At 35.8% G+C, this 19,222-nt stretch overlaps 1 protein-coding gene across 1 annotated transcript in view; it reads left to right on the top strand.

The window, feature by feature from the left end:
- Window positions 1-19,222, top strand: part of LIN9 (lin-9 DREAM MuvB core complex component) — an 87,220-nt gene that overhangs the window by 41,442 nt on the left and 26,556 nt on the right. The window contains exons 8-11 of the mRNA XM_052653865.1: window positions 9,341-9,474; window positions 11,201-11,320; window positions 11,806-11,907; window positions 15,074-15,154. Of these exons, the coding sequence (XP_052509825.1) occupies window positions 9,341-9,474; window positions 11,201-11,320; window positions 11,806-11,907; window positions 15,074-15,154 (437 nt within the window). The remainder of the gene's footprint in view (window positions 1-9,340; window positions 9,475-11,200; window positions 11,321-11,805; window positions 11,908-15,073; window positions 15,155-19,222) is intronic.

Here is a 19,222-nt window from a genome sequence, read left to right as displayed (position 1 = left end):
ATAAATTGACGATAAAAAGAAACTACTGACGTATAGATTAACTTCAGACAGTATGCTAAACAAAGAAACTGAAAACTAAAAAATGTGTATTATATGGTTCAATTTATATGAAGTTGTAGAACAGACAAAATTAGTTTGTGGTAGAAAAATATTATCAGAAGAGTGGTCACTTCTGAAGAAAGGATTGCCTGGGAAGGGGGAACTTTCTGGGATAAGAATATTTCATGACTTGATAAGGATGGATGATATCATTTGTCAAAACGTATAGAATTATATGCTTACATTTTCATTTTACTGTATGTAAATGTTACCCAGAAAGAAAAAGTATATAATCAAGCAAAATTTCACACTCGTTATTGGGAAGAAAATTTTTAGTAAAGAAGGCATAGTAGACAGAATTTTCCTCAAAAACAATGACAAAAGGAATTTTTAAAGTAACTGATTTGAGATTGTGCAGTAAGTGGAAAGGCAGCAGGTAAAAAGTGACTGTAGAGGATTCTTAGGTACACAATTAAGAACACAAGGGTTATGACAGACACCAAAATGATGGAAAATTTGAATAGTGGAGAAGTTTAGGGGCAATGTCTAGACATCATACTTTAGCTACATTGTATTAATTTAAGAAGTTGCTCATTAGTTGTCCTTTTTGCTCTGAGTAGTTCTAAAACTCTGTGTAGTCAGAGAAGTCAGGGTTTAAGAAGAGATTTTTTAAATGATTGGCTTGTTAAGAAATTTTAAGAATTGGAACTGTCCTCAAAGTAATGTAGGTTATCTAAGTCTCTTTCTCTTGTATTGTGTATCTGACCCTATAAACAGTCAGAGGGGTAGAGTGGCCATGTAATTTATCACCCTAATAAGCATCTTCTGAGAATAGAGGAAGAGGTGCTGTTTATAACTGAGATAGGGTAACAAGTGTAAATGGACATTGTCTAATATAATTTATGGATTAATGGGATTTACCCTACCTGATGTTTTTGAAATTTCTTATTGTAAAGTATTCTCAAAACCTTAGGATAAAGGAAGTGCTGATAACAACAACAATGTTTTTTTCTTACTTTCCTGACCAAGAGTCTGTTTTTTACCCCTGAGTTACCATGTGTAATATACTAACTTACATTACTTCTTTTGCTTCTGTTTTTTAGGTTTGCTTTGTCAGCACAAGCAATCTAGCACAGAAATGGCTGTTAATGAGAGGGCTGCCTTAGAGATAAAGAAGTTTAAATATTTTTAAAAATCTTTGAACCAGTTAAGTAAAACTGGTTAGAATTTAGTCATCACTCGAACTGATGGATACTCCTATAATAGTAGGGGAACCTGATTTCAAACATAGATCTGTGGTAGAGGGACATAAATGACATCCACATAAAAATTATGGAAATGTCTTCTTTTTGTTGATTTATAAAAGCAATACATTCTCAAAGCAAACAAAACAAAACAAAAATACCTCAAAGTGTAGAAAGAGAGTTTTCTCTAAAGTTTTATAAATCTCCCTCTAAAGTTTGGTGTATCTAAGTATACAATATATGTCAGAACACAAGATGGTCCTCCGTCCAGAATATATTTGAGTTCTTACAGTATTCATGTTATAAGTATTCTCTCAGTTTATTTTATATAACGAAGTCTGCTTGAAGACTCAGTAATTTCTAATTTCTTTTTGTTTTGGCTGGAGAAAGTGTTCTGTATAGTTTTACTTCTTTTAAAGTTGTTGAGATTTGTTTTATGGCTCGTCATTTGGTCTGCCTTGCAGAATGTCCCATGTGTATTTCAAAGGACTGTGTATTTTGCTGTTGGGTTGAGCATTCCATATATTAGGTCGAATTGGTTGATAGTGTTATTCATATCTTCCATATTCTTACTGATTTCCTGTTTTATTGTTATATCAGTTACTGAGATGAATATTAAAATCTCTAACTTTATTTTGTCATATTTTGCTTCAGGTATTTTGGTGCTTTGTTAAGGTGCATCTTTATTTACATTTGTCATATTTTCCTGATACATTGACTCTGTTGTCATTATGAAGTGTTCCTCTTTGTTTCTGGTATTATCACTAACCTTTGTTTTGTTTACCATCTGAGCCACCAGGAAATGGCACCCCACTCCAGTACTCTTGCCTGGAGAATCCCACGGATGGAGGAGCCTGGTAGGCTGCAGTCCATGGGGTCACAAAGAGTCGGACACGACTGAGCGACTTCACTTCCACTTTGTTTTGTTTAGTGGCTAAGTCATGTCTGACTCTGTGTGTATGTGTATGTCCAACTCTTTTGCAACTCTGTGGACTGTAGTGCACCCAGCTCTTCTGTCCATGGGTTTTTTCAGGCAAGAATAATGGAGTGGGTTGCCATTTTCTTCTCCAGGGGATCTTCCCGACCCAGGGGATCTTCCCGACCCAGGGATCAAACCCACATCTCCAGCATTGCAAACAGATTCTTTACCGCTGAGCCACCAGGGAAGCTCGTGCCTTATCTTCAGTTTTTATTATATAGCCATCCCAGTATTCTGTTGTTACTGTGGTAAATGTTGTTCCATCCTTTCACTTTTAACCTGTTTGTATCTGTGAATCTGAAGTGTGTCTCACGCATACCCCAGTGTTGATCGCAGCACTGTTTATAATAGCTAGGACATGGAAGCAACCTAGATGTCCATCAGCAGACGAATGGATAAGAAGTTGTGGTACATACACACAATGGAATATTACTCAGCTATTAAAAAGAATGCATTTGAGTCAGTTCTAATGAGGTGGATGAAACTGGTGCCTATTATATACAGTGAAGTAAGTCAGAAAGAAAAATACCAATACAATATATTAGCGCATATATATATATGGAATTTAGAAAGATGGTAAGGACAACTCTATATATGAGACAGCAAAAGAGACACAGATGTACAGAACAGACTTTTGGACTCTGGGAGAAGGCAAGCGGTGAGATGATTTGAGAGATAGCACTGAAACATGTATTCACCATATGTGAAATAGATTGATGCATGAAACAGGGCTCTCAAAGCTGGTGCACTGGGACAACTCAGAGGGATGGGATGGGGAGGGAGGTGGGAGGGGGTGTTCGGGGCAGGGGGGACACATGTATACCCATGACTGATTCATGTCAATGTATGGCAAAAACCACCACAATATTGTAAAGTAATTAGCCTCCAATTATAATTAATTAATTAATTTAAAAATTTAAAAACAATAAAATAAAGTGTGTCTCAGACACATGTAGAAACATATAGACAGCATATAGTTGAGTCTTGCTCTCTTGAAGCCAGTCTGTAAACCTCTGCCTTTTTAAAAATTTGAGAAATTTTTATCTAACTGTATTTTTTATTGAGGTTTAATTGACATCTAACACTTAGTTTCAGGTATACAATATAATGATTCAGTATTTGTATATATTATGATTATATAATATATAAAATTATCCATGGGCTTTTCCAGGCAAGAGTTCTGGAGTGGATTGCCATTTCCTTCTCCAGGGGATCTTCCTGACCCAGGATTCGAACCCGGGTCTCCTGCACTGCAGGCAGATGCGTTACCATCTGAGCCACCAGGGAAGCATATATATTAGGAAATGATCACCACAATAATTCTAGTTAACAACAATTACCACGCATAGTTTCAAAAAAGTTACAACTTTTTAAAGATTTACTTTTTTAACAACTTTCAGGTTTAAAATTCAGTATTAATTATAGTCACCATGTTGTACGTTTTGTATATGACTTTTTGTATGTTTACAATTTTAAAAAATTTTATGGAAATATAGTTGATTTACAGTGGTTGGTTTCAGATGTATAGCAGAGTGATTCAGTTATATGTGTGTGTTTGTGTGGATGTGTCCATGTGTGTATATATATATTCTTTTTTAGATTCTTTTCCTTTATAAGTTATTACCAAATATTGAGTATGGTTCTCTCTGCTATACAGTAGGTCCTTGTTGGTTATCTATTTTCTATACACTTAACATTTTATACTCCTTCCCTGGTGGCTCAGACAGTAAAGAATCTGCTTGCAACGCAGGAGACCTGAGTTCGACCCCTGGGTGGGGAAAGACCCCCTGGAGAAGGGAATGGCAACCCACTCCAGTATTCTTGCCTGGGAAATCCAGGTATTTTATAATTGAAAGTTTGTAACTTTTGACCTGGCTCACCCTCTGCTTTTTAATCGGTGATTAGTCTGCTCACAGTTAAAGTAGTAGTTGATATGGTTGGATTTATGCCTGTCATGCTGTTTGTTTACAGTGTCTCGTATCCTGCATGTTCCTTTATACCTCCTGTGCTCCCTTCCTTTGTGTTAAGTACTGGTTAGTATACCAGTTTTACTTAGTATAGTTACATAGTTAGGATTTGTGTATTAGTGTACAAATTTAGTATACAATTTTAATTTCTCTTGTTATTTTTAGATGTTTTTTGAGGTTTTGTGTGTGTGTGTGTGTGTGTCTGTGGGAAATACAATATGAAGGTGTTTTTTTCCAGTATAAACTTTGAACATATCACGATCTAATTAATACTGAATTCATTCTGATAAAATATTACAAATTTATTCCAATATAGCTCCATTTTCTCCCACTTTCTTATTACTGTCATCATCAAATGCATTAGATTATATCTGTGATCATCTGAGAATATAGTATTACAATTATTGGTTTAAATAATCTTAGCTATTTAAAAATGAAATGAAGAATATAGAAAAAGTTTTGTATTTTGTATACACTGTTTTTTATATGCGCCCACATATTTACCATTTCTGGTGTTTTTCTTTTCTTGCTGTGAATTTTAGTTACTGTCTGGTATTGTTTCCTTTTATTACAAAGGATGTGTTTTAGTATTTCTTCCTATCTTGTCTAGTAGCAGCAGATTCTGTTTATCTGAAAATGTTTCCATTTCTCCTGCATTTGTGAAAAATAGTTTCACAGGATATAGAATTCTTGACTGATGGTTTTTTCTTGTCAGCACCCTGAATATGTCACCCTGTTGCCTTCTGACTTTGATCGTTTCTAATGAGAAGTAAGAAATGTACCTGTTCATTGTGCTGCTGTTTTCCTCCATGTGATTTTTCTCTTGAAGCTTTCAGTATTCTTTCTTTGTCTATGGATTTTGGAAATCTCACTATGTTGTGTCTAGATTTGATGCTCTTTATATTTATCCTATTTGAGGTTTATTGAGTTTCATTGATTAGTAGGATTTAATTTTAAAATGAAATAAGGGAGGTTTTTGGCCATAGTGTTTTTCTGCTGCTTTCTCTCCTTCCCTTTCCATTACAAATACACTGGTACACTTGATATCTTTCTACAGCTCTCTGAGGCTGTCTTCATTTTTCTTTAGTCTTTCGTTCTCTGTGTTCTTCTGATTGGATAATCTCTATCTTGATCTCTCTTTAATAGAGCAGAATCCAAACTTACTACCATATATTATCTAAAATGTTCCCTGATGCTTTTTTTCGTATCTTTTTAACTCTAGAGTTTCTGTTTGGTTCTTTTGTACAGTTTCTGTGAGATTCCTATTGAGTCATTGTCTTTAATTCTCTGAACATATTTATGAAACCTACTTTTGAAGACTCTGCTAATATATCATCTCTTTCAGTTTCTTCCTACTATACTTTTATTCTGGGTAAGAATCACTCTTTTTTACTTTATTACATGTCTAGTAACTTCTGGTTGAAAACTAGATGTTTTAGATAATGTATTATAGCAAGTCTGTTTTCTTTCTTTCTTTCTTTTTTTTTTTTTTTTGAGAATTGTTGTGTTTCCTTTAGTAACTTGCCCTGGAAGCTCAGATGGTAGAGAAATCTGCCTGCAATGCAGGAGATTCTGGGTTCAATCCCTGGATCGGGAAGATCCCCTGGAGAAGGGATGACAACCCACTCCAGTATTGTTACCTGGAGAATTCCATGGACACACATGGAGTCACAAAGAGTCAGACATGACTGAGCAACTGACACTTTCACTGTGCAACCACCAATATCTCTGCCCAGTTTTTGTTTGCTCTTTTATTTATTTTTAATAAATAAACTCAGGCAGACTTAGTGGTCAGCCAGTGACTTAGGCAGAGGTTGTACTCAAACATCTTAATCCAGATAGGCCTTAGACTAATCTGTATGTGGAGCTGGGTAACACAAACAAAGTTGATGTCAGTTTCCAGGTCATCCTTTAGTTTTTGCTCTTTATCAGACTCTTCGGTCTTTCCCACCAAATCACATAGTTTTCCATTTAGGCAAAAATTTACGGAGAGTTTATTTCAGTCTTTTTATGGCTCTCTATTTTACAGGATCTCCCTGTTAAACTCCTGCCTATTCTGCCACTCACCTCAGACAGGATTGCATCTTAGGCTTCCAGAGTTGTAGGGTTTTCTTATTCTTTCCTCATTGAGTTCACCATGCTTAGCTAACACAGTCACAGGTTTTTACTCACTGGTCCACAACCAGTCTGCCCCTCTGGCAACAAATAGCACTGTTTCCGTGACCAACCATACACTAGAAAAACTCATTTCACCAATCAGGCTGTTGGTGATGGTGGAGTGTGAATAGCCTTTTGCAAAAGGGCCACTGAGTTCACCAATCCTTACCTGAAGTTCTAGCAATTTTCCAATAGTGCTCATTTCTTAATTGTTTTCTGCATTTAGTCCATTTCCAGTACCTTGAAATGGTGGTCTTTGACAATCTTTTACAGGTTTATACAAGTCTTTTTGCAGAGAAGAATCACCAACCTCTTCATACTGCCATAACTAGAAATTCTAATTCTCTGTTTGTTTATTCAACTTTATTGCTCCTATCTTCTATATACCTGTTTAATTTTCCCTTAATTCTTTTCAGTCCTCTGCACGTGAGTTTTTAATCAGTTGATCGTTTCAAGCAGTTTTGCAATGAGCATTTGTGTTCTATTAAAATAATATAATTTTTTCTGTGTATAAAAATAGAGAATCTCCATGGACAGAGGAGCCTGGCAGGCTCTTCAGTCCAAGAGTTGGATACAACTAAGCGACTAAGCACAGCACACAGCAAAATGTGTCATTTTGCCTAGTTTAACACCTTAAATATTCTTATTTTTTCACCCATGCTGGTTGTTTCCTTAGATTTTCCTGATGTTACTTCAGACTGAATTTAAATAATAGTGGCACAAGAATTCATCTATGTTAGGGATCCCCAAGACCACACCCAGATTTGGTTTGGCGACTCACTAGAAAGCCTCAAGTTGTGTGTACAAATGTGACCAGTCACTCAGTTGTACCCGACTCTTTGCAACCCCATGGACTGTAGCCCACCAGGCTCCTCTGTCCATGGGATTTTCCAGGCAAGAGTACTGAGTTGGGTTGCCCTTTCTTCCTCCAGGGCATCTTCCTATCCCAGATATCAAACCTGCATCTCCTGCATTGGCAGGTGGATTCTTTACCACTGAGCCACCTGGGAAGCCCCAGAAAAACTCAAGAGTACTTGGCAAATAGTTGTATTCATGGCCATGGCTTATCACAGAAAAAGATACGAAGCAAAATAAGCAAAGGGGAAAGTCAGTTCAGTTCAGTCGCTCAGTTGTGTCCGACTCTTTGCGACCCCATGGACTGCAGCACACCAGGCCTCCCTGTCCATCACCAACTCCTGGAGTTTACTCAAACCCATGTCCATTGAGTTGGTGATGCCATCCAACTGTCTCATCCTCGTCCCCTTCTCCTGCCTTCAATCTTTCCCAGCATCAGGGTCTTTTCAAATGAGTCAGTTCTTCACATCAGGTGGCCAAAGTATTGGAGTTTCAGCTTCATCATCGGTCCTTCCAGTGAATATTCAGGACTGATTTCCTCTAGGATGGACTGGTTGGATCTCCTTGCAGTCCAAGGGACTCTCAAGAGTCTTCTCCAACACCACAGTTCAAAAGCATCAATTCTTTGGCACTCAGCCTTCTTTATCGTCCGACTCTCACATCCATACATGACTACTGGAAAAACTATAGCTTTGATTAGACAGACCTTTGTTGTCAAAGTAATGTCTCTGCTTTTTAATATGCTGTCTAGGTTGGTTATAACTTTTCTTCCAAAGAGCAAGTGTCTTTTAATGGTGGCTGCAGTCACCATCTGCAGTGATTTTGGAGCCCAGAAAAATAAAGTCTGTCACTGTTTCTCCTATTTCCCTATTTGTCATGAAGTGATGGGACCAGATGCCATGATCTTCGTTTTCTGAATGTTGAGCTTTAAGCAAACCTTTTCACTCTCCTCTTTCACTTTCGTCAAGAGGCTCTTTATTTCTTCTTCACTTTCAGCCATAAGGGTGGTGTCATCTGCATATCTGAGGTTGATATTTCTTGATTCCAGCTTGTGCTTCATCCATCCAGGCGTTTCTCATGATGTACTCTGCATATAAGTTAAATAAGCAGAGTGACAATATACAGCCTTGACATACTCCTTTCCCTATTTGGAACCAGTCTGTTGTTCCATGTCCAGTTCTAACTATTGCTTCCTGACCTGCATACAGGTTTCTCAAGAGGCAGGTCAGGTGGTCTGGTATTCCCTTCTCTTTAAGAACTTTCCAGAGTTTGTGGTGGTCCATACAGTCAAAGGCTTTGGTATAGTCAGTAAAGAAGAAGATGTTTTTCTGGAACTCTCTTGCTTTTTCGATGATCCAAGGGAAAAGTACATGGGGCCAAAGTCTAGAGGAAAACAAGTGCAAGCTTCCAAGAGTCCCCTCCCTATGGTGTCACACAGGACTTGCAGAATTCCTTCAGCAGCAAGTTGTAATCGCATTTATGAAATGTTGTCTACCAGGGAAACTCATTACTCAAGGTTTTTATAGGGGTCTGGTTATGTAGGCACCTTTTGCCTGGCATATACAAGAATTGGAAAGCTGGTAACCACATTGTTTGCACAAACAATCTGGGCACAGTTAACCACCTTTCTTAGTATGGCAGCAGGTGGAAACACTCTCCCACTGTTCAGGCTTCCAGAAGTCAACCTTGTAGGCGACCCTTTCTAAGGATACCATTCTGAAGCCTAGTAAATCTTTTCTGCTTAGCAACCTTGTCTTTTTTTCATTTGAATTATTCCTAGTGCTTCATTCATGAGCATAAAGACCAAGTTGCTTTTGTTGACTTTTTTAAAAAGTATTTTCCTCCTAGTTTGGTAGATATGTGGTTTCATTCATTTATCAAATTAAGGATCACCATTCATAGTTTTGTTGTTTGTTTCAAAAGTTTTAAAATTGTTCTTCTAAACCTAAAATAAAGTATTAATACATAACTTTCTTGGAAACTTTATTAGACAGCAGTACTGTGCTTTCTCCACTTTGAGGTACATGCTTGGAGCAGTTCTGTACGTGGGAGTTTTTTGTGTCCCAAGTACCATAATGCCTTTTTGTTTCTTTTTTCAGCTCGATTACGTGGTGTTCATGATGGTCTCTTCACTGGACAAATAGATGCTGTGGATACTCTTAATGCTACTTATAGAGTAACATTTGATAGGGCAGGGCTTGGAACTCATACTATCCCTGACTATGAAGTTCTTGTGAGTATTTATTTCCCAACACATATTTGGTTTATGCCTATAAAATATGTTTTGTAGAGTTTTCTTAGGGGCTGTATTTATGATAGAATGAAGATTTCAAGTCTCAAAGGAAGAGATCTTTAGGGGTTCCTAGCCCTGCCTCCTGAACTCCTGGAGCAGAACTCTAATTTTCTTCTACATTTTCCAGAATCTAGCATCCCTCTGCCTTCCTTACACCAAATTATAGTGTGATGCAACTGATCAGTCTTGACTAAATAGCTGCACAACACTTGCGCCTGGGGAATAGCTACACAGCACTTGGTTTCAGCTGTTTTTATAAAACAACTGAAACAAGTTGTTCCAGTTTACGAAAACAAGTTGTTTTGTAAAACAACTTTGAAAGTTGAAGTAACATCTTGTACTTTGAAATATATATATTTTTATATGTTCCTGTTTTATCCTTAGAATATACAAGGTGGATGTTAATAACCTCCACTTTCCGTAAGGTGAAACTGGAGACATAAGTACATTAGGTAATTTATTCAAGGCTTTCAAGATGGATTCTTGCCAGGTTGAGTCTTAAATCCAGATCTTTTGAACTTGTGATATAGTCCATTAAACTATTGAACCATTATTTCATGATCATGCTTAATTTAGCAAGGTAATGGAGATTATATACTTTCCTAATAAGTTAAAATATAAAGAGTAAATATAACTCTGATAGTTTTTTTAATGAGTAAAAATTTTTTGAAAAAAATTGTTTGCCTCTAAGTATAATGGAAATTTAACTGTTTACATTAATTCCCCTGCCTCTTCATTCTTTTGTTATAAACTTGATTTTTAAGGATTCTGAACTTATAATTAAAAATCAAAATTTCTTTATCTCCTTAGTATAAAAATAGACTGTTTTTCTGCTTCATACTTTTAAAAAAAACTGTGACTCTGCTTATTGTAAGAGTTTCCTTATCAAACATACTTTAGAGAGGAGTAAGAAAGACCGAAGAAGGCAATGGCACCCCACTCCAGTACTCTTGCCTGGAAAATCCTATGGATGGAGGAGCCTAGTAGGCTGCAGTCCATGGGGTCGCTAAGTCGGGCATGACTGAGTGACTTCACTTTCACTTTTCACTTTCATGCATTGGAGAAGGAAATGGCAACCCACTCCAGTATTCTTGCCTAGAGAATCCTAGGGACAGAGGAGCCTGGTGGGCTGCTGTCTATGGGATCGCACAGAGTTGGATATGACTCAAGTGACTTAGCAGCAGCAGGAAAGAAAGACAGTTTGGACTAAATATAGAGCAAGGTATATCAATCTTTATTTTCTTCATTAAAGGATGAAATCTTTAAACCTCCCATTTCAAAAGAGAAAAATTACTTTTCTGTTGCATTAATGTAATTTCCTTTATGAGATCACCAAAACATCTCTCCCTTTAGAGATAAGAATTGCCTTTAATTACAGTGGGTAATATTCAAATAGTCTTTAACACAGAGACAGCCAAGGGTGGCCATAGACCACTTTTCTTTCTTTCATAGACCACTTTCTTCTTTTTGTGGGTTCAACATCTTAGGAGCCAAGTAGTATTCATACTCTTGATTTAAGTTCTAGCCCTTTGATCTTTGTAGTTAATATATTTTATGATAAATCATAATAAACTAGTGTACATTTAATGCTAAAATGGAATTTTTATAAAGCTAGAATGATTGGTAAAGTTCTTCAAGTTTTGGGGCCTGTTCTCTTTTCCCAAAGAGTAATGAGCCTCATGAGACGATGCCAATTGCTGCCTTTGGACAAAAACAGCGGCCTTCTCGATTTTTTATGACTCCACCACGGTTACATTATACTCCTCCTCTCCAGTCACCGATTACAGTAAGTAATATTTTTTAAATATCAGCAGTAATTTAAATGATTATTATGAATGTAAACTATGTCCTTACGAAATACACATTGATTGATTAGTAACTTTAGGTGGTGCCCGCATTATTTGGAGTTGTCAGATGTTAAATAAAAAGCTAATAAAGTAAATAAAATAGTTGCTTCAGCTTGGAAATATTTTCCTTTTTATAGGGTTTCTAATAGAATATTAATTATAATAGAATTTGCTCTTTATTCAAAAGTTTATGATGGTTCCTACTGTGCAGCACAAAGAACTATATTCAATATCCTGTGATAAACCATAATGAAATAGAACATTTAAAATGTAACATATATGTAGAAAGGAATCACTTTGCTGTACAATAGAGGTTAGCACAGCATTGTAAATCAACTATACTTCAATAAAATAAAATTTTTAAAAATTAAAATGCTTCCTTTTGAAAGGTCAGTGGTTAAATGGTTCCCTTTTATTCCCATAGGATAATGATCCCTTATTAGGACAGTCACCTTGGAGAAGTAAAATTTCTGGCTCTGACACTGAAACGTTAGGTGGTTTTCCAGTAGAGTTCCTTATCCAAGTGGTAAGAATTGCTCTAAATATTTTGCTCATTTGTTAAAAAAAAATTCAGTATCTTTTGTGTTATTAAAGTTGAAAATTTTCCTAGGACCAAATATTTTTACACTTTTTAAAATCATTGGGTTTTAAGAACTCTGTTATTTCCAACAAAGCTTGAAATTAAGTTATAACAGCCAAAAAAGACTTAGAGGTCTATTTTTGTTGGGCTTTTCTTGGGTTTGGTTCTTATTATTTTGCTATGTTAAGTACTCTAGCATAAGTGTTCTAGCATACACTCTATGAAATTGAATGGTTAGCTGTTAATAAATTGTATAAATATAAAGGTTTTTATTTAGTAACCTCAGTAATGCTGCCATCATCAGTCACCTCAAAACTTACGGTGTGTTGGCCAGCTCTCTGGTTAGGAGGAACTTTAGTTTTTTTCTGAGACTACAAATAGCTATTCATTTGCTAAGTACTTAATGATTAGACACAAAGAAATCTGAAGCTAAAGCGAAACAAATAGCAATTATTATATACAACAGTTTTCCTGAATAGCCTAACTCTTAATATAATGAGCTGTTTGTTTTGAAAATTAGGTTGAATAAATTATTTAGTTTGACTCATAGTCTAATGATGTTTGACTTGTTTCTTTTCCTCTCCTTTTTCTTTTTTGAAAATAAAGCTGTTTGGCTTGGGATAGATAAAGTCTTTATAAATAAAAATGTTTATAACATAAGCCATTAAAATATTCAGTGTTACCTTTTACAATTAATGTCATTTTGAGGAAAAGTCTTGTCATTTGTATGGCATTTCTTATTCCTTAGTTATATGTTGTTAATTATCCTTGGACTACAGAATTACACCTTTTAACTTTCAAAGGTAGATTTTTTATATGAAAAATTTTAAATATGAAAAGAGCCAAGGCTTATCATTTCACAACTAGGACACTTGTTTTTTACAGACATTCTTTCTTTTTTTAAATACTGGAAGTAAAAACAAAGCTGATATGTCATATTTGGGCAAGGGGTAGAGGGAGATGGGGAAGGAGGGTGAAGAGGCAGAGGAGTGGGGAGCGAGAGGTCCACCAGCAGAGGGAGTCAGAAGCCAAATACTAGTACACTACTTCTAAAGGACTGATGTTTTTATTGCTGCTTAGATGTTTTGATTGCAATGCTTAATTTTAACTTCAAAATCTATGTGTAATGCCTAGTTGAAACACTGCTTTCATTATTTTAAGCTTTCTAGCAGGTAAAAATAAAAGCCCATTTATGTACTTGTCTTTTGTAATACCTAAAGTTTTATGAAACTCAGGTTTGCTTTTGTCGAGCTGTAAGATATGTTTTTGTCTTTGTCTGTTACTATTTTTTCTTATGACAAAATAAACATCATTTTTTGCTAGTTTCATAATTCATAGTTCACAATGAATTCTTTTTCTTGGGGTTAGGGATTTTGAGGAATCTAAAAAGACTGACCGACCCTCTCTAAGAGAGGACTCAGTTTTGAAAAGAATGAGAAGGAAACAGCATGATTTTCTATCAAAAACTAACAAGAAACACAAAACTGAAAGAGAAACTAAAAATGGGAGAAAGATGTTGCCTTCATCCATTTTTTACTGTTCCTTACTCAATAGAATCACACAGTTTTCCATAAAACCCAACAACTGAAGACAGGAGACCAGTCCAGAGCTCTGGACCTAAACTAATAAGGGTCAGTGTGAGCAAGTATATGACATATCTTACCAGGCCCTCCCTCTACCTGTATCAACTTAGGTCAGTTTTTTTATCTTTATTTTTTTAATTACCAAAAATTTAGTACATATGAAAGCAGGCAGTTGTATAATCTATCTCTCTGAACCCATTTTCTAGCTACAGCAGTTATCAAAAACTCCTGGCCATTTCTATTTCATATATACCCTACCCTTTTTCTCTCTTTTGAGACATTAAACATCATATCATTTATCTGTAAATATTTTGTTTATGTATCTTTAAGTGGTAAGGGCCCCTTTTTTTTTAAAGAGACATAACTGTAATATTATTATTACATCTAAAAAGTTAATAAAAACATGTCTTGATATCATCACATATCCAGTCAGCGTTCCAGTTGTCTAGTTGGCTCTTAAATATTGGCTCTTCTTTTCTCCCATTAACCTCTTTGTTGAATAAACTGTATTATTTGTCCATGGAGTCTCCCACTGTCTGGATTTTGCTGACTGAGTCTTTGTAATAACATCCAGTATACTCTTCTGTCTTTGTACTTCATGTAAATTGCTCATTGAATATAAAGGTTTGATTTGATTTGGGTTTTTTATTTGATTGGTATAGTTGTTTTTATATGACTACTTTTATGCATACTTTTGTATTCTGATAGGATGTGTAGTAGTAGTGCTTAGCCATGTGCAACTCTTTGCGACCGTGGGCTATAGTCCACCAGGCTCCTCTGTCCATGGAATTTTCCAGGCAGGAATACTGGAGTGGGTTGTCATTTCCTACTCCAGGGGATCTTCCAAAACCGGAAATCAAACACACATCTCTTGTGTCTCCTGCATTGGCAGGCGGTTTCTTTACCACTGGCTCCACCTGGAAAGCCCTGATAGGATACCCCTATTTTTTATCTCTTTTTAAATATAATGTTAGCTGCTACAAATTATCAATGTCTAGATCCATTCATTCGTTAGGATTGCAAAATGGTGCCATTCTTGTTCTTTGTGTATTAGCTGAAATCATTTTGTGAGGAAAAACTTCCTCAAATCTATTATTTGGTTACCTAATAGCATAGTTTGTATAGGAAAGGCAGGATAAATGCTTAATTTGTTGGCTTTGTTTTCCAGTTGATGAGTTTGGTTACTATGTTCTCCAACAGTTAATTTTGTTTAAGTATCGGTCTGAATGCATGGATTTTAACCTATTTGTGCTTCAATTAATTATAGTTATTATTCTGATTGGTCCACACGTTGTTCCAGTGAAAGCTTATTCAGGTTGACTTCTTACTCGTTTTGATGTACTTGCTTATAGTGGATTTTAAAATATCTCCTTCTCAGCCAGTCAGATTTCTAAAATAGTGTCTGTGATCTATTTATATTGAAACACATCTGCTAAAATATCTTAGTGGAAACTTACAAGTTTGATGTCTACCTGGTATATTTAAGTGCCTCTCTTTATTCCAAAACATCTCTTTTTCATTGTCTGTAGACCAGACTATCAAAAATTCTCATGATTAAAAAGGAGCATATCAAGAAATTAAGGGAAATGAACACAGAAGCAGAAAAACTGGTAAGGATTTTTTTTTGTTTACTTGTCTCATTTTCAAATGGTGGGGGCTTCTATATTTAAGGGTTGAAAATATTTTATGAAAGAAAACCTAGAGATAACTGTTATTTTAAAATACTGATTTACTCTCACTATGTTTTATTATACTGAACACATGCTTAATTAGCAATACAGTACAGTTCATTACCCTAGACCTCCTTATGTCATTGAATAGGATTAATGGATATATATTAGATTCTTAGACAGTTTACATGAGTGTAGAATTCCTAGCATTGGTGCTTCTAACTAAGGAAATCATATTAGCAGAGGTTATTCAAATGGCTCAGAATAAATAAATCAGGAAATATGTAGGCTGGTATCTTTAGGTTATCTTGACAAAGCTTATATCCTATTTTATCAATCTAATGAGTATAAAATATGAGAGTCAATTCATAGGAGAGAATTATCAGAATTTTTTAAGATGTAGAAAATATTCTCTAAGAAAGTTTTTTAATCATACTGAAAGTCATAGTTATGATTTTATAGGATGGTAACTAGTTTTTATCTCAAACACCATCTCCAACTGATTAGAAATGATTGCTAGAAAATATGAAAGAAAAGGAGAGCTCAGTGACTAGACTTGGAGACAAAGGGCTTTAGCTAATTACCAGTGTCTGTCATGAGTACAAGAATAGGGAGTTGTCATTACTAATCACCTCTTGCATGGAATGGTGTGAGAGGTAGGTGTGAATAAACAGCTGGACAAGTAGATACAGAACTGAATGAGGAATAGTCTTCTTGTAGGCGTTTTTTTAAATCTGAACATGACTTTGAATTATCCAATTCAAACCTATCATTTTTATGGAATTGAAAACTGAAGACCAAAGATGTCAAGGGATTTTGACCTAAGATTTTGCTGCTATTTAGTAGTACAGATACCAAAACAGGCTTCTTGGTCCCAGTTTAACTCATGTAGGCATGTTATAAAATTAATATTGTCAGATACGCAGACTATCAAAGATCGAAAAAAATTAGGCATAACATATTGCTGTTGTATATCCTAAACTTAATAATATTAATGTGCTTGCTTCTTTGCTACTAGACTCTCATTCTTATCTTGGTTTCCATTAGTTCTACTTCTGCCCTTTATTCTATGGTTTTTCAATGTTCCCCCGCTGCATTTCCTCTGATCATATCATCTTTTCCATCTTGAAAAAAGTGTTTAGGTTCTTCAGTTGTGTCCAGCTCTTTGTGACCCCATGAACTGTAGCTCACCAGGCTCCTCTGTTCTTAGAATTCTGCAGGCAAGAATACTGGGGTGGGTTGCCATTCCCTTCTCCAGGAGATCTTCCCAACCCAGGAATCGAACCTGGGTCTCCTGCATTACAGGAAGATTCTTTACCGTCTGAGCCACTAGGGAAGCCATTTCATCTTCATGCATAATCAAATTATTTTACTTTCATACCGCTAGCTAGGACTTTTCCCTGTAGCTGGGTTTCACACCTTAAAGTACTAGATTTGACTCAGCCGAATTAATGTTACCTACTTTTAAATAAAGGCCTATTTTGATGTCAGCTTGGCTTCTTAGCATATGGGAACTCTACAGAAATCTAATTTTCTTGATAGACTTTATAATTTTATTTATGATTAGAAATCATTTCTATTATAAAAATTCAAATGTTGTGAAACTAGTATATGGTATCAGAGAAGGCAATGGCACCCCACTCCAGTACTCTTGCCTGGAAAATCCCGTGGACGGAGGAGCCTGGTAGGCTGCGGTCCATGGGGTCGCAAAGAGTCAGACACGACTGAGCGACTTGACTTTAACTTTTCACTTTCATGCATTCGAGACGGAAATGGCAACCCACTCCAGTGTTCTTGCCTGGAGAATTCTACGAACAGAGGAGCCTGGTGGGCTGCCGTCTATGGGGTTGCACACAGTCGGACACGACTGAAGTGACTTAGCAGCAGCAGCAGTGTATGGTACAAATATGTTTTTATGCTTAGCACAGGGATTTCTTCTTCCATGCATTTACTTGCATATTTTGTTTTGTTTTTTGAAGTATGGTTGATTTATGGTATTGTCTTAGTTTCAGGTATAGAGCATACTGATTTAGTGCTTTTGTCAGATTTATATTCCATGATAGGTTGTTATAAGACACTGGGTGTAATTCCCAGTGCTATTCAGTATTTTCTTGTTGTCTATCTATTTTGTATGTCATAGTTTATATCTGTTAATCCTATCCCCCTAATTTATCCCTCCCTATTTTCCTCTCCTTTGGTAACCACTAGTTTGTTTTCTGTATCTGTGGTTCTATTTCTTTCTGCATACACATTTATTTGCATTGCTTTTTAGATTCCACATATAAGTGATATCATGCAGTATTTTCCTTCCTCTGTCTGACTTATTTCACTAAGCATAACACTCTCTAGGTCTGTCCACATTGCTGCTAATGGTTTTATTTCATTCTTTTTTATGACTGAGTAATACTTTTGTATGTGTGTGTGTGTCTTCATAAACCAATCTGTTGCTGGGCACTTGGGTTGTTTCCATTGTCTTGGCTATTTTAAATTGTGCTGCTATGAATATTGGGGTGCATGTATCCTTTTGAATCAGTGTTTTCATTTTTTCCGGATATATACCCAGAAGTGAAATTGCTGGATCCTATATATTTTTAGCTTTTTGAGGAACCTCCATACTGTCCTCAGTAGTGACTATACCAATTTACATTACCAGCTGTGTACAAGGGTTCCCTTTTCTCCACATCCTGACATTTGTTTTCTGTAGACTTTTTTTTTTTTTTTTTAGACTTTTTGATTATAGCCATTTTGACTGGTGTGATGTGATACCTAATTGTGGTTTTCATTTGCATTTCACTAATGATTGCTGATGTTGAGCATCTTTTCATGTGCCTATTGGCCATCTGCATGTCCTTTTTGGAGAAGTGTCTATTCAAGTTTTTTGCCCATTTTTGGATTGAATTGTTTGTTTGGTTTCTTAGAGTTGTATGAGCTGTTTATGTATTTTGGATATGAACGCTTGTCAGCCTCATCATTTGCAAATATTTCCTTCCATTCCACAGTTGTTTTCTTTTGTTGATAGTTTCCTTAGCTATGTAAAAGTTTGAAGTTTAATTAGACCCCATTTGTTTATTTTTGCTTTTATTTATTTTGCCTTAGGAGGCTGATCCAAGAAAATATTGCTACCAATTTCTGTCAGAGTATTCTGCCTCTGTCCTATGAGTGTTATGGTTTCAGGGCTTTCATTTAGGTCTTTAAACCATTTTGATTTGGTTTGGTTTGGTTTTTGTATAGAAAGTGTCAGGGTCAATATGTATCAGCATTTTAAAGATTTAATTGTATGCCTAACTTAAGATGGTAGGCTGGACATGTGTTTTCTTCTTGTCCCTTACAATTTCCACATAAAATCAGTACCAAAATAAAGTAAATAGAATATATGGAAATAGATTGTTTAACAATGTATGAAAGGGTTTTTTTGTTTTTTTTTTTTTACATTTTCTGACGTGTTGGATGAAATTAAAACCTTGGCTAAAAGAGGCTGCATGTTGGAACCCTGAAGAGACTCCAGGCCAAGAGTTGCAAATATAATAGAGGAATGCAGAAGTGAGATGCTATACTTTAAAAGGAAGTGATTTAATTTCTGTTTCCACATTTCCAATCTTCATCCGAGTGACAGAGTGTAAATGTGGCTTTTACCCAAGTTAAAAGGAGAGAAAGAAACTGACACTCCTGTAAAGAATTTGAACATACTGCTTGGGAAAAGTTAATGTGCTTCTGCTTTTGGTAATGGTAGGCTAGATAATTTGGATTAGTCTTCCTAATCCAAATAGTTAAGAACAGCTACTTCCTCTGGAATAAAATGTAAAAACAAGCCAACGACACTGAAGCATTAATAAGATATTTAAGAATTTTAGGGATAGGATCTAGGAAAAGAATTAAACTCAGAAGGAGGACTCTGTGTTAGGATTCCTTTTTCCTTAGGGCCTTATGCAAATTTCAGAAAAGATGGCTGAGAAACCGAGTGATGTTCTCAGAGGTCTTACAAGAGTGGGGAGGACAAAAATTAGAGTC

This window comes from Budorcas taxicolor, chromosome 16 (assembly GCF_023091745.1).
Source record: "Budorcas taxicolor isolate Tak-1 chromosome 16, Takin1.1, whole genome shotgun sequence".
Lineage (NCBI taxonomy): Eukaryota > Metazoa > Chordata > Mammalia > Artiodactyla > Bovidae > Budorcas > Budorcas taxicolor.
The sequence above is the reverse complement of the archived record's forward strand: the minus strand, read 5'-3'. Positions and strand labels throughout refer to the sequence as shown.